This window comes from Bubalus bubalis, chromosome 3 (assembly GCF_019923935.1).
Source record: "Bubalus bubalis isolate 160015118507 breed Murrah chromosome 3, NDDB_SH_1, whole genome shotgun sequence".
In the NCBI taxonomy this organism is placed as follows: Eukaryota; Metazoa; Chordata; class Mammalia; order Artiodactyla; family Bovidae; genus Bubalus; species Bubalus bubalis.
The window spans coordinates 38,984,284-39,000,152 of NC_059159.1; the positions used below are offsets into that span (position 1 = coordinate 38,984,284).

The 15,869-nt window shown below is 45.3% G+C and overlaps 2 protein-coding genes across 2 annotated transcripts; one reads left to right on the forward strand and one right to left on the reverse strand.

Annotated features, from left to right (window-relative positions):
• Window positions 1-407: 407 nt before the first annotated feature.
• LOC123465525 (olfactory receptor 1L6-like) lies at window positions 408-1,385 on the reverse strand. Its single transcript, XM_045164711.1, has one exon. It carries the CDS (start codon window positions 1,383-1,385, stop codon window positions 408-410), a length of 978 nt encoding a protein of 325 aa, XP_045020646.1.
• A 12,234-nt stretch (window positions 1,386-13,619) lies between these two features.
• On the forward strand, window positions 13,620-14,525 carry LOC123465526 (elongation factor 1-beta-like). Its single transcript, XM_045164712.1, has 2 exons — window positions 13,620-13,783; window positions 13,988-14,525. The coding sequence occupies exons 1-2, from the start codon at window positions 13,620-13,622 to the stop codon at window positions 14,523-14,525; spliced, it is 702 nt and encodes a 233-aa protein (XP_045020647.1).
• Window positions 14,526-15,869: the final 1,344 nt, after the last annotated feature.

A 15,869-nucleotide genomic window follows, 5' to 3' on the forward strand; every position in this document is an offset into this window, starting at 1 on the left:
GAAAAGGAGTCTGTAGGGATGTGGACTACATTGCAAGGCATCTTTAAAAAACCACTTAAAAAACCTTAAACCTTCTCTGTTTCTCTGATTTCTTCTCCACCCACAGGGTTGCTGCTGGTCACTCTCCCCCGCCCTCTCCACAAGATTCATTTCCTCCTCCGCTGCTTGTTCCCCTTCCATTTTCCCAAAATTTAGAAGTAGACTCTATTTTAGACATTCAGGCAATACAGAAATGAATTTGGCTTATTGCTCTCTCCCCATCCCCTTGAATAAACATCTTGTCCCGTTGGCTTCAGATCTAATTTTTAATTTAATAAGAAATAAGACATTGCGGGATTAAAAGTTGCTCGGATTTTGGAAAGCTATAAAAAGGAGGGGGATGGGAGAGTGGAGTTCTGTAATCATTATTATTGAGATGCCAGTGAGTCCAGACCTGCCCTCACACCTCTTGGGGGTGCAGCTCTCCATCGGAGCCCCCTTTTTAGGGCGCCCTTGACTTCTTTGTTGCGCAGGCTGTAGATGAAAGGGTTCAGGGTCGGGGTAACCACCGCATAGACCACGCTGGCCAGGCGGTCGTAGCGGGCCGAGTAGGCAAACGACGGCCGGAAGTAGACGGAGACGATGGAGCCGAAGAAAAGCGACACCGCCACCAGGTGGGCCCCGCAGGTGGAGAAGGCGCGGCGCCGGCCCCCTGCCGACCGCACCCCCAGCACCGCGACGAGGATGCGCGCGTAGGACAGGGCCACCAGGAGCAGCGGGGTCAGCACCACGGCCAGGCCCTCGGAGAAGATGGCCGTCTGCGCAGCCGACGTGTCCGAGGTGGCCAAGCTCAGCATCACCGTCATGTCGCAGAAGAAGTGGCGCACGGGGGCGGCGCGCGGGTAGGAGAGCTTGGAGATGAGCAGCGTGTGCAGCAGCGAGTGCAGGTGCGCCACGGCCCAGGATGCCCCCACCAGCGCCAAGCAGCGCCCGGGGGTCATGACCGCCGCGTAGTGCAGGGGCCGGCACACGGCCGCCGCGCGGTCGTAGGACATGGCCGCCAGCAGGTAGCTCTCGGTGATGCCCAGAGCCACGAAGAAGTACATCTGGGCAAAGCAGCCCCGGAAGGACACGGCCTGGCCCGGGTGGAGCAGGCCGGCCAGCAGCCTGGGGACCGTGACGGTGGTGAAGCAGACATCCACGAGGCTCAGGTGACCCAAGAAGTAATACATGGGGGAGCGGAGGGCCCCGTCGGACCTCACCAGCACCACCATGCTCAGGTTGCCCAGGGCATTGACCAGGTAGACGCCAAGGAAGAGGAGGAACAACAGCGGGTGGATGTCTGTGCCGTCCATCAGGCCGAGGAGGAGGAACTCTGGGCGGGAGGTGAGGTTGGCTAGAGCCATGGAGTGGCCGCCACGGTGGGGGCGCTGAGGGGAGAGAGGAGACAGCCCAACGTAAATTCTGGCACCCCTAGGTAGATTTCTGCATGTTTTAAAATATGAATATTTTTTAAAACTTCTGCTTGCTAAAATGGTGTAGGGACCACACTGCTCATCCGATAATCCTAGTTTTATGAAGAAATTTAGTCTCAGAAGGGTGTTCTGGGCACTGGGGGGTCTCAAGATTTGGAGTAGATCTGACCTGATTTTGAGTCCTGGATCTATCATTTAGGGCTCTCTGAGCCTCAGTTTCTTCTTCTTTAAGTGAGAAAAATATTAGTTGCTACTCCTACAGTTGTGAGGATGTACTTAATCACTCAGTCATGTCCCACATTTTGTCAGCCCCATGGACTGTAGCCCACCAGGCTCCTCTGTCCAAGGAATTTTCCAGGCAAGAATACTGAAGTGGGTTGCCATTTCCTTCTCCACAGTTGTGAGGATAGGGTGGGTAATAAATCTAAAATACTTGGCACAGTACCCAGCACATAATAGGCATTAAAGACTGTCATCTATCATCTATCAAGTATCTATCTATCTACCATCTATCTATCCAGGCTTCCCAGGTGGCTTAGTGGTAAAGAACCCGCCTGCCAATGCAGAAGATGTGGATTCTGTCCCTGGGTCAGGAAGATCCCTTGGAGAAGGAAATTGGCAATCCACTCTAGTATTCTTGCCTGGGAAATCCCTTGGACAGAGGGGCCTGGAGGACTACATATAGTCCATGGGGTCACAAAAGGGTCGGACATGATTCAGTGACTAAACAACAACACAACAACAGCAACAATCTATCCATCTATATCTTCAACAACATCTTCATCATTTCTTTAGTGAAACCAGTAGTTAGGGGCAGAATTGAGACCCAGTTTCTCACAAGACATCTTACTATGTTTGCCTTTCATGAATTCACCACATATTATTTGGCAGCTCAGAGAGGCTTTAGTTATTTAAGTATGTTTTTCTTAATCTCATCTGAAACCTGCTTCCCTGTAACTTCCACAAGTAGCCCCAGTTTAGGCCGCTGGGGGCCACACACCAAATCTGCTTTCTCTGCAGCTTTTCACATTGTATTCGAAGAAATCTGTTCGAGGTCCACTGAGTCTTCTTTTCTCCAGTCCAAACACCCTGGTGCCGTGGATCCTTCCTTATAGGACTCCGTTTCCAGGTCTTTTCCACTCTGGTTACCCTCTACGTCGTCAGTGTTTTTGGACACAGTGCTCTAGCCAGAGCTGGGCTGTGTGGCACTGAACAGTTCAACAGTCCACCTCACGTGAGTTTATCAAGTGCTTGCTTTGGGTCAGGTGCTGTTTTGGTCTCTCGGACTATGAAGGTAGGTCAGTCTTTGTCCTTGACCTCCAGCCATGCACCATGTAAGAAGCAGTACTAACTATGAACAAAGTAGGAATGATTTCCTCTGCTTGGCTGATTCAAGGAAGATTCCAAAGTGAAGGGTTGAACTGGGGTTGGGAGAGTGAGTAGGAGATCATCAGACAGAGACTTGGGAATAGGAAGAGAATTTCAGGTAAGGGGAAGAGTGAACATGTGGCTTCTTCCCTGAAAGGCAGAGTGGAGTCGGGTGGGGAGGAAAATAGAACCCATGGTGAGAAGGCAGCAGGGGAGCATTGGGTTTGTTACCTGGAGGGCAGTGTGCCAGGTCTCAGAGCTGTCTGCAGAGTCTGTGGGCTGGTCCCCCTCCTGGCCAGAGGTCACTGGTCTTAGGGACAGATACACCGTTACCCGTCTCTGCCCAGAGACTTCAGCGTGTTTCCTGTGGGCTGGAACAGCAGCCTTAGAGAGAGAGAAAGAGAGAGAAAGCCAGACTTATAAGGGCCCCAGGAATTCCTGGGCATGCTGTTTCCACCCATCTCTGCTGCCCTGCCAGTCTCCCCATTGCCCACTAGATACGGTGTGAACCACTCAGCCTGGCACCCAAAGCCTTCCAGCTTGGCTCCCAGGATTCCTCTCCAACCTCAGCTCTGGCTGCTTCCACATTATTCCCTTTCCCAACCCCAGCCAGGATGGTCTTGTCACTGTCTCTCTCTCTCTCTTTTTTTTTTTTTACAAAATATATTTGCCACTTCCATCGTTTTAAAAAATTATTTATTTATTTTTGGCTGTGCTGGGTCTTTGTAGCTGCATGGATTTTTCTCTAGTTGTGGCGGTGCACAGGCTTCTCATTGTGGTGGCTTCTCTTGTTGTGGAGCACAGGCTCAGTAGTTGTGGCCCAAGGGTTAGTTGCCCCACAGCACATGGGATCTTCCCAAATTAGGGATCGAACCCGTGGTTCCTGCATTGGCAGGCGGATTCTTTACCACCACACCACCAGGGAAGCCCTTGTCACTGTCTCTGGCTTACACCTTTCTCGCATGCCTTTCCTGCCATGGCTCCCTACCTGCAGCGCTCTTCCTACCCCACCCCAATACCCAGCCCCAGCTTCACCTCCTCCAGGAAGCCCTGCTTCCTTCCTTTTTTTTTTAATATGTATTTATTTCTTTTTGAAGTATAATTGCTTTACAATGTTTTAATTTCTGCTGTACAACAATGTGAGTCAGCTATGTGTATACATATATCTCCTCCTTCTTGGGCCTGCCTCCTACCACCCCCATCCCACCCTCCGAGGTCATCACAGAACACCAAGCTGAGCTCCCTGTGCTATAGGGAAGCTTCCCATTAGCTGTTACACGTGCTGGTGTGTATATGCCAGTGCTCCTCTCTCAGCTCCCACCTCCTTTCTTGACTTCTTCAGCCCACATGAATTTCTCCTCCATCTCTTGTAACCCTCATTTGGAACACGAACCCTCATTTGCTGGTATTACAGTGACTTTTGCTGCTGTGATGCTCGTCTTCCCACTAGATGACAAGTTCTCTGAGGACAGATGTTTAGTTGTCTGCTAGGCCTTATAGGAACAGACAACTAAATATCTGCCCTCAGAGAACTTGTTTGAACTGTCCCGGCAGCCAGGGAAGGCTACAGTGAGGAGGTGGCATTTGAGTAGGACAGACAAGTGTTCATCAAGAGAGGCAGAGATAGTGAAGATCTAAGAATGGGAATGCCAGCTCCCAGGTAGCTTGCAGCCCTAAATCTTATACGGAAAAGGTCATGTTTGTAGGAAATACTCAGATGCACCAAGACACAGAAGCACAAGGGGTTGTGAGTCTGATAAATCCAGACACACAGACATGCCAGAGACACACTCACCCCCACTAGGACATGTGAACACTCACATACATGTGTTTACAGGTAGGACAGACCCACACAGATACACACACGGACCCATCCATAGGTGTACATACCACATACACCTGAAGACTCAGACCCAGATACATACCTCCTCCAACTCCCACCAATGCCAGAGAAGCAAAGAGACCTCCATGGATCTTCCTGGGCACACTGAGACCTATGCAGGAACCTGCACACAAAACCAACAGCTTCTTCCTTCCTTTCTCTTGTCTCAGGTCTCCATCTGCCTTAACAGAGTGGGGAGTGGTCGGTGGGCCCTAGGTCTCTCAGTTTGGGGAGTGTCTATCTAATTCCTTGACCCTGGTCTCTTGCTGGTCAACCCAGATTCTTTGGATGGCATTCCAAATAGCTTTCTCTGCAACTCCTGTTTTAACCCAAGATGTACTCTCTCTAGGGCTTTCCAGGTGGCTCAGGCATCAAGAATCTGCCTGCTAATTCAGGAGCTATAGGAGATTCAGGTTCAATCCCTGTGTTGGGAAGATCCCCTGGAGGAGGAAATGGCAACCCACTCCAGTATTCTTGTCTGGAGAATCCCATGGACAGAGGAGCCTGGTGGGCTATAGTCCACAGGGTTGCAAAGAGCTGGACACAGCCAAGCACAACAACACGAACCCTTTCTATTCCAAAGTCTTCCTCTCCTCCTTTGCTTTCCTCCGCCAACTTCTCATTCATTCTTCTTTAATAATTTACATGGCAGTCTTACCTGCTGTACCTACTCTACACCAGACAGTAATCATTGAAAGCTAAGACATTCTCAAAGAGTTCAGGGATTTCCCTGATGGTCCAGTGGTTAGGAATCTGCCTTGCAAATACAGGGGACATGAGTTCAATCCCTGGTTGGGGAACTAGGATCCCACATGCCCTGGGGAAACTAAACTTGCCTGCTGCAACTACTGAAGCCTGTTCTCTCTGGAGCCTGATCGCCACAAATACTGAGTCCACACACCACAACTAGAGAGTCTGTGTACCACAGTGAAAGATGCTGCATGATGTGATGAAGATTCTGCGAGCTACAATTAAGACCCAAGGCAGCTAAATAAATAAATAAATATATATTTAAAAACAGCTCACCTTCCTTCCTACCTCTGTATCAGCCAACTGGCAGTGATTCTAAGATATCATCTCCCCCAATACCCGTGTCACAAACGGGAAGCAGGACCCAGAGAACACTGTCTGACTTCATTCAGCAATTTGGTGACAAAGCCAGGATGTGACTCTGGGGTTCGGAGCCTACCCAAGTTTCCATGCACTTTCCCATCCTGTCTGCCATGCATTGGAGGCTATTTCTCATTTCCCTGTCACTCAGGCGTTCAGTTTACCCACTTTGCCTTCCTGCCTTTGATTATTCCACTCTCTGCCAGCAAGTCTCCTGCCTGACCGCTCACCTGTGAACACATGTGGGCTCCACCCTTCACACCATATACCAGATGCTGCTCGGCTTCCAGCTGGGGAGATAAGGCAGGTATGCCCTGGAGAGGAAGAGCTACCTCAACAGCCTAAGGCCATGCAGGCTGGGAACAGAGGGGTCACTAAGTAGTTAACCAGGCAACTCCATGGAGAGCTATGGCCTCTGCACCTACAGGCCCCAGGAGGACCCTCTGTTCTCAGCCAGCATGGTGCCTTCTCTCCTGTCCTAGAGAGACTGGATGGGAGAGAGGGGATGCAAGGGTCTGAGAGCCCAGAACTGGGAAGACACCCCTCCATGTGGTAACACCTGTGTTGCCCCCATGTCCCCAAAGGATGCTATCGCTCCTCTACCTCCTCCTGAGGGGGCCCTGAGAGAGGCAGGGCTTGTCGACAACCACACAGCCAGAAGACCCTGGTCTCTTCTCTCTGGAAGTACCTATGCCGAGCTGCAACCATCACCCCTAAACCTGCCACCTCACTGTGATTCCTTTGCTCAGAAAAGAGTTCTTTCTTCTGATGCCATTGTGAGGAGAGTGGTGAAGTGGAGCTGAGGACTCTGATGCCCAGTGTCCCAGCATGGACCCCAGAACCTCTTCCCCAAGCCCTAGGGAGCAGCCCTAAAGGTCCCATCTAACCTGGAAGCTCAGGGAAGCAGGAGGGGCTGGAGGTGATGGCAGATTCACCCCAGGAAAGCAGATCATGGGACACTTGTGGAGCTGCTCCTGATGGACTGCAAGGATGCTGCTCTCTGTAAGCCCACAGCCCAGGTCAGAGATGCCAGGATCTCAGCCCTGACCAGCTGGTGCTGGGGCAAGATGATTCCCACTGCTTGTTCCAAAGCCCTTTGACTGTCTTGTCCTTCTCACTGGCCTGGCAAAGCAGCCCTCCTGCATCTGGAGGGCCCAGACTAATTCCCAGGCTCATCAATTTCTCTCGAGGACAGTCTCTATCTTTATCTCTCTCTCACCTGCCCTTCCTCCACCTGGTGTACCTTTTAACACTTGGGGACTGATAGCCACATCTCAGGGGATGAGCCTCTTTGGCTTGACTGTTCATTCATTTGAAAACGTTGCCTGGGGACCACGGGGTGCTGGCCCTGCTGGGCTCTGAAGAGAGTCAGAGAAGTCTTGGAGTGAGTGAGGAGCCCCCAGTGAGTCTTTTCTCCTCTCTGCATCTGTTTCCTCTTTGGTAAATGGAGAGAGATGAACTGGTAGAGTCTGACTTTCCCTTTCATGTTGGAGGGTGGGACATTCTGAGATTACACCCTGAGTGGTTAACAGGATGGTTGGAGAGAGATTTAGGCACAGGGGTAAAGAACGTGCCTGCCAGTGCCAGAGATGCAAGGGATGCGGGTTTGATTCCTGGCTCCAGAAGATCCCCTGGAGAAGGGAATGGCTCCCACTCTCATATTCTTGCCTGGAGAATCCAATGGACAGAGGAGCCTGCTGGGCCACAGTCCAAGGGGTTGCAAAGAGCCAAACACTGAACGACTAACATTTTCACTTTCACTTTCATGCTAATGACTGCATGTTTCATGCAGTGGACATGCCACAAGTTATTTAATCATTATGGTAATTTTGAACACAAAGTAAGGGAAGTATGTCCATTTAAGTGTTACTTTCTCCACGAAACTTTCCTAAGATCTCAGAGAAAAAAATCCAGGGTCAAAAAGGTGAATATTTCTGTGGCTGCTGACAAATGTGGAGAAGAAATTCATCAAGCAAGATTTTTACTGATTACTCAAGCCATCACCAATGGCTGATGTGTGCCTTCTCCTCACTGTGAAATGCTATTATGATTTTTAGTATTGTTTTTCTTTTCTTGATTTTAGCTTCTGTGGAAAACAGAACTTTGTTTTCATTTCCTTTGGCTGTTAAATCCATGAGCTGTAATCATGGCTTTACCTGTTTCTGGTAGAGTGTAGCCAACTCTGAATCAGGGTCTTGGCCTCTCCTGGGCCTTGAATCAGAAAAGCAATAAGCTGCACAACAATACATCTAGGACAGGAGGGGAGTTTAGAAACATGTGTATGTATTGCTGAGATCCTTTGCTATGTACCTGAATCTATTCCCATATTGTTAATCTGTTAAACTCCAATACAAAATAAAAAGGTAAAAAAGAGACATCTAATATTTGCATTTTTTCTTTAGTGTAAACCATTTAAAATAAGTTTTATTTTATATTAGCATAGTTATAATTCTCAGACAAATGAATAAATACAAGATGAATATTATTAAGTTTTGTATTGGTTAGAATTGACTTGTGTACTGATTTCCAAATATATACCATGCTACATGAACACAGAAAGAAATATGTATATAATATTTTATATATTTATATTAATTTATTAATATAAATAATATTATAATATAAATATTTAAATTATTTAATAAATAAATATTAATTAATGTAATAATTAACCATCTAAATGTTTTGTTTACATAAAATACTAGTTTTATGTTATAACAATAATATAAATATAATATTATATTTATATTTTATAAAAATAAATATTTTTTCATATTTCCTTCTACTTTCTCACTCAAGTGAGAAATTATACTCTATGAACAATTATTAGTATTGTTATTATTTTGTAAAGAGGATATCACATTAATTTGTGTTAATCTTATTTGGGTAAGTAGAAAGAAGCTGATATTGTAAATGATCTTTATTAAGGATCAGAGAACAAACTGAACTTAATTGTGTTTAGAAAGAGTATAAATTCAGAATCTAGAGGAAAAACCTCAGATGCTAGGTCATGACTTTCCATACAACTGGACATTTGATTCCAACTTGTGAAGTATGTCAGAGTCGCCTTCCAGGAGTCATGGACTTAGGTTGTTGAGTTTTCTCTGTGGATTCTTTTTAAAGACCTTTCATGTTCTGAGGAGTTTACATGCAACTGTAAATGCTTCAGGGCAAGAATTTATATTGAATATTTTCTTGTCTTAGAATAATTAGTAGTGTAGGTTGGATATTGTAATATATTGCTAAATTAAGAACATAGTTTATTATGAATAAACCTAGAAGACTTTGTTAAATAATAAAATATGCATTATGGTTCTGAGCTATAAGAATGCTGTAATTCGTAAACGTGCCCTGGGTGAAAATTTTGCATTGAGTTGAACTGCCTTCTGAGGGCAATCTTTATGTCTTCCAGCTCACATCATTCTAAATAAGTTAAATCCGACATTTTAGAATATGTGGACCTGCTCCCCAAACTGCTATTTTAAGTTTAAGAGTTGAGTCACCCATAACAGTAGAGTAAAGAACACGTGTTAATATCTCTGAAACACATACACAGAGTGTACTATCAGATGCAGAAATCTTGCAATACAGAAATCAAGACTTCTTGGAAGGTAGAGACCCTACAGAAATAATACCAGTTTCCCCAAAATTCTGAGGGTCTTCCTAACAGGAACAACTTGTTGATTTTTGTTGTCAATCAAAACATTTGAAAATATAATCCCACAGCAAAGGATAAAATGACAGGTCACCTGGAAAAGACATATTAAGAAACAGGTAGGATTAAACTTGATTTTAAGAACTCAACATTGCTTTACAATTTAAAATTTGAAGGAGAAGGCAACATGGGAACCAGAATACTTTAAAATCGCACATCGGAACAATGTCAGGTCTTCATAAACATACTTGGGTTGGGGGACTCTTTGGCATGCTCTTTTATATAGAACTGATAGGGAAGCATATGTTTGAAACCACAAACAAGAAAGGTCTAAAATGGAGAAGGAAAACATATTACTTCAGAAAGAACATACCTAAAAGAAAGTGGCATTCAACCCAAAGGAGTTGACAAGCAGCGGATGTGAACAACTGGATCCTCAAATACATAACTTAAGTAGTTAAGTACAATGAAAAAGTTTACTAGATGATTAAAGACACCCTAAGACAGAGAAGTCGGGTTGAGTTCTGCCTGTGGGAATTGTCTGAGAAACCAGTTCGGCTCCTTATCCACCTCTCTGCGTGTGATCACACACACCCCATTCTAGCGCCCCTGAGACTTTACTTATAGAGGCTCTTAGGCTTTGTACCACCATATGTTCTCGGAATGAGATCTTCCTCACACTTGGGAGAAGAGAGAGGAAAGAATAGGAGATCAGGAAAAAGTATAAGAAAAATAAGAAGGAAAAATAAGAACATCAACTGCAGGAATGATGAAACAGATCTGAATCTGCATAATTTGAGATACTTTTGAGGTGACTGAATTGAGAACGTGAATTCAAAGGAGGCATCTATTGAGGGGTTGAGGGGATGCAGCAGGAAGTCTGCCTCTCTGTGAGCAGAAGAACCCCAGCGGAAGTCAAGATTTTTGTAAGATTTTCCAGGAAGCCTCAGAAGTCTTGTGGCAGACTTGGAATTTTCCCCGGGTGTGATCTTCGAAAGTTTGAAAGTCCAAGGCAGTTCAGGAGGGCCCCAGTTGACATCTGAGTCAAGCAATTTTTTAAAATTATTATATAAAAAAAGAATGTATAGGTCAATTGCATCTCAATAACACCGGGGAGAAAATGGAAGGTGGTATAGTAAAATGACAATAGTAGGGTTATAAGTATTTTCTTCTTTGTTTTTTTTTTTTTTTTTTTACTTTGCAATATTGTATTGGTTTGCCATACATCAACATGAATCTGCCACGCGTATACACGTGTTCCCCATCCAGAACCCCCTTCCCACCTCCCCCCCCATACCATCCCTCTGGGTCATCCCAGTGCACTAGCCCCAAGCATCCTGTATCCTGCATCGAACCTGGACTGGTGATTCGTTTTGTATATGATATTATACATGTTTCAATGCCATTCTCCCTAATCATCCCACCCTCTCCCTCTCCCACAGAGTCCAAAAGACTGTTCTATACATCTGTGTCTCTTTTGCTGTCTCGTATACAGGGTTATTATTACCATCTTTCTAAATTCCATATATATGCGTTAGTATACTGTATTGGTGTTTTTCTTTCTGGCTTACTTCACTCTGTATAATCGGCTGCAGTTTCATCCACCTCATTAGAACTGATTCAAATGTATTCTTTTTAATGGCTGAGTAATACTCCATTGTGTATATGTACCACAGCTTGCTTATCCATTCATCTGCTGATGGACATCTAGGTTGCGTCCATGTCCTGGCTATTATAAACAGTGCTGCGATGAACACTGGGGTACACGTGTCTCTTTCAATTCTGGTTTCCTCAGTGTATATGCCCAGCAGTGGGATTGCTGGGTCATAAGGCAGTTCTATTTCCAGTTTTTTAAGGAATCTCCACACAGTTCTCCATAGTGGCTGTACTAGTTTGCATTCCCACCAACAGTGTAAAAGGGTTCCCTTTTCTCCACATCCTCTCCGGCATTTATTGCTTGTAGACTTTTGGGTCGCAGCCATTCTGACTGGCGTGAAATGGTACCTCATAGTGGTTTTGATTTGCATTTCTCTGATAATGAGTGATGTTGAGCATCTTTTCATGTGTTTGTTAGCCATCTGTATGTCTTCTTTGGAGAAAATGTCTATTTAGTTCTTTGGCCCGTTTTTTGATTGGGTCGTTTATTTTTCTGGAATTGAGCTGCAGGAGTTGCTTGTATATTTTTGAGATTAGTTGTTTGTCAGTTGCTTCATTTGCTATTATTTTCTCCCATACTGAAGGCTGTCTGTTCACCTTGCTGATAGTTCCTTTGATGTGCAGAAGCTTTTAATTTTAATTTGATCCCATTTGTTTATTTTTGCTTTTATTTCCAATATTCCTGGAGGTGGGTCATAGAGGATTCTGTTGTGATTTATGTCAGAGAGTGTTTTGCCTGTGTTCTCCTCTAGGAGTTTTATAGTTTCTGGTCTTACATTTAGATCATTAATCCATTTTGAGTTTCCTCTTTGATTTCTTTCACCAGTGTTTTATAGTTTTCTATATATAGGTCTTTAGTTTCTTTAGGTAGATATATTCCTAAGTATTTTATTCTTTTCGTTGCAATGGTGAATGGAATTGTTTCCTTCAGTTCAGTTCAGTTGCTCAGTCGTGTCTAACTCTTTGCGACCCCATGAATCACAGCACACCATGCCTCCCTGTCTATCACCAACTCCCGGAGTTCACTCAGACTCACATCCATCAAGTCAGTGATGCCATCCAGCCATCTCATCCTCTGTCTTCCCCTTCTCCTCCTGCCCACAATCCCTCCCAGCATCAGAGTCTTTTCCAAGGAGTCAACTCTTCACATGAGGTGGCCAAAGTACTGGAGTTTCAGCTTTAGCATCATTCCTTCCAAAGAAATCCCAGGGCTGATCTCCTTCAGAATGGACTGGTTGGATCTCCTTGCAGTCCAAGGGACTCTCAAGAGTCTTCTCCAACACCACAGTTCAAAAGCATCAATTCTTCGGCACTCAGCCTTCTTCACAGTCCAACTCTCACATCCATACATGACCACAGGAAAAACCATAGCCTTGACTAGACGAACCTTTGTTGGCAAAGTAATGTCTCTGCTTTTGAATATGCTGTCTAGGTTGGTCATAACTTTTCTTCCAAGGAGTAAACGTCTTTTAATTTCATGGCTGCAGTCACCATCTGCAGTGATTTTGGAGACCCAAAAAATAAAGTCTGGCACTGTTTCCACTGTTTCCCCATCTATTTGCCATGAAGTGATGGGACCAGATGCCATGATCTTCGTTTTCTGAATGTTGAGCTTTAAGCCAACTTTTTCACTCTCCTCTTTCACTTTCATCATGAGGGTCTTTAGTTCCTCTTCACTTTCTGCCAAGTAAGATAATCTGTGGACATTTGGGCTTCCCTGGTAGCTCATCTGGTAAAGAATCCACCTGCAATGCAGGAGACCCTGGTTTGATTCCTGGGTTGGGAAGATCCGCTGGAGAGGGGATAGGCTACCCACTCCAGTATTCTTCGGCTTCCCTTGTGGCTCAGCTGGTAAGGAATCTGGCTGGAATGTGGGAGACCTGGGTTCAATCCCTGAGTTGGGAAGATCCTTTGGAGAATGGAAAGGCTACCCACTCCAGTATTCTGGACTGGAGAATTCTATGCACTGTATATTCCATGGGGTTGCAAAGAGTTGGACATGACTGAGCAACTTTCACTCACATGGACATTTAATGAGATGAGGGCAGAAACTTTGGAACACAGTGTGTGTTCCTATTATCGAGTGGTTGATACCAGTAGAACCAATAAAAGATTTACAGTTAGTGTGACAAAATTCACTAATGGAAATTTAAACCTGGTTGGCAGAACTCAGTGATATCCATCTGCAAAATGGATTCACCCACAAGAGACTTGTACTAGACCCAGAAATTCCTGCCTCTATGATATCTTGGGAACATTCAAGATCAAAGTTTTAAAATCATGGGACAGGGAATATCAAGAGGCTCTGAAAGAATAACTCTATCTCGTAGGGTTTACAAAAGAGGGTCACAAAAGAGATGGAAGGTGGGTGTAAATGCATGTGAAGTGTCAAAGAGAGATGCTGTCACTCCTTTTTATCCCTCTTAGTGCTCGGCGGCAACTGCCTGTGCTTCCCTTTTCCTCTGCTGCCCCCAGTTCTCTGTCAGTTGTCATCATGGGTTTTGAAAACCTGAAGAGCCCTGCCCACCTCTGGGTGCTGAATGACTCCTTGGAAGACACGAGCTACATCTGGGGGTCTATGTCATCACAAGCAAACATGGCAGAATTTGAAGCTGTCTTGGGCCCACCACCTCCTGACTTGTGTCATGCCATATGTTGGTATATGAAGTGAAAGTCACTCAGTTGCGACCCCATGGACTGAAGCCCACCAGGCTCCTCTGTCCATAGAATTCTCCAGGCAGGAATACTGAAGTGGGTTGCCATTCCCTTCTCCAAGGGATCTTCCCTATCCAGGGACTGAACCTGGGTCTCCTGCATTGGCAGGTGGACTCTTTATTGTCTGAGCCACCAGGGAAGCCCAAGGTATAATCACATCCAATCTTACAAAAAGACCAGTCTTCCAGGGGTGAAGAAAGCTTTGGGCAAGTATGGCCCTGCTAAAGTGCAAGGCACCACAGAAAGTGGAGCTACAGATAATGAAGATGTTGAGGACATTGATCCCTTTGGATCTGATGAGGAGGAAGAAAGTGAAGAAGCCAAGAGGCTAAGAGAAGAACCCCTTGCACAGTATGAGTCAAAGAAAGCCAAACAACCATCACTTGTTGCCAAGTCATCTGTCTTACTAGACATGAACCCTTGGGATGATGAGACAAGTATGGCAAAACTGGAGAAGTGCGCCAGAAGCATTCAAGCAGAAGGCTTAGTCTGGGCCTCTTCTAAACTAGTTCCAGTGGGGTATGAAATTAAAAAACTTCAAATACAGTGTGTAGTTGAAGATGATGAAGTTGGAACATATATACTGGAGGAGAAGATCACTGCTTTTGATGAAAATGTGCAGTCTATGGTCATGGCTGCGTTCAACAAGATCCAAAATCCATTGTGGATCAGTGCCCTTAAATAACAGCTTGAAAGACAAAGAAAGAGAGAGAGAGAGACACTATCATAGAGCAGGTCCTCCCATTCTCATACTTTCCCAAGAGCCATGCTCCCCTTCGCCAGGGTTATGCAAAGCCCACAGACACAGTTTAAGTTTGTGCTGTGTGTGCTGAGTCGCTTCTGTAGTGTCTGACTCTTTGTGATGCTATGGACTGTAGCCCACCAGGCTCCTCTGTTCATGGGATTCTCCAGGCAAGAATACTAGAATGGGTTGCTATGCCCTTCTCCAGGGGATCTTACTGATCCAGTGATTGAACCCTCATCTCTTTGGTCTCCTGCATCGGCAGACAGGTTCTTCATCACTAGCGCCACCTGGGAAGCCCAGACTTGAGGTTTGGACCTGATGATAACCCAGAGAACACAGAGGGCTTTCCCACATTGCTCTTTGGAGGCACTGTCAGCCCATTAGCTGACATCTTACCACCACCCCACTCCACCCAGGACTCTATGAAGCTGGACCAGCATAGAAGCTTAAGGAATTCATATTTGTTCCCAGTGCTCTAAATCTGGACTCCTGCAGGCAAGGATCAACAAAGGAAGATTAGTAGATGGCTAGGAGGGAGAGCCAAGCTGAATATTCTGAATTCATGGTTCTCATTGGGGCAGACTTAATGGAGGACACAGGACAATGCTTAAAAGCATTGATCCTGAAAGATCTTATTAAACCAAGAAAAGCTTGCAAAGGGGTTCAGCAGAAAAGTTCTTGGGAAAATCATCTCCTCAAAAAAAATTTGGGGGGGCCATGCTGGATCTTCATTGCAGTGTGTGGGCTTTGTTTTGTGGCAGCTTATGGCTTCTCTTTTTGCAGAGCATCAACTCTAGAGCATGTGGGCTCAGTATTTACGGCGGGTAGGCTCTCTAGTTGAGCATGGGCTTAGTTGTGTCATGGCATGTGGGATCTTAGTTCCCCAACCAGGGATTAAACCCATGTCTCCTGCATTGGAAAACAGATTTTTAACCACTGGACCACCATGGAAGTCCCATCCTCCTCATTTTTTTGAGTAAAGAATTAGGGTTATCACTGCAGAAAACTGAATTAAGACTCTAGAACCAACTTCAAAAACTTTACCATTTTTAACTTTACCAACTTTACCGTTGTTGACCAAGAAATAGAGAAGGCTGCAAATAAGAAAGAGTTTATTTGAGGTCTTAGGAGCTGCAATTCTGGAGACACAGATTTGGGTAAAATGAGTGTTTCAGAGAAGAGAAAGGGGCAGGGGAATTAGGCAAAAGCCACAATGTTGTTAAAGTTGTCTGGCAAGAATTAGGATTCACTTGGATGTAGTTCAGTCAATAAAAAGTCTTCCCA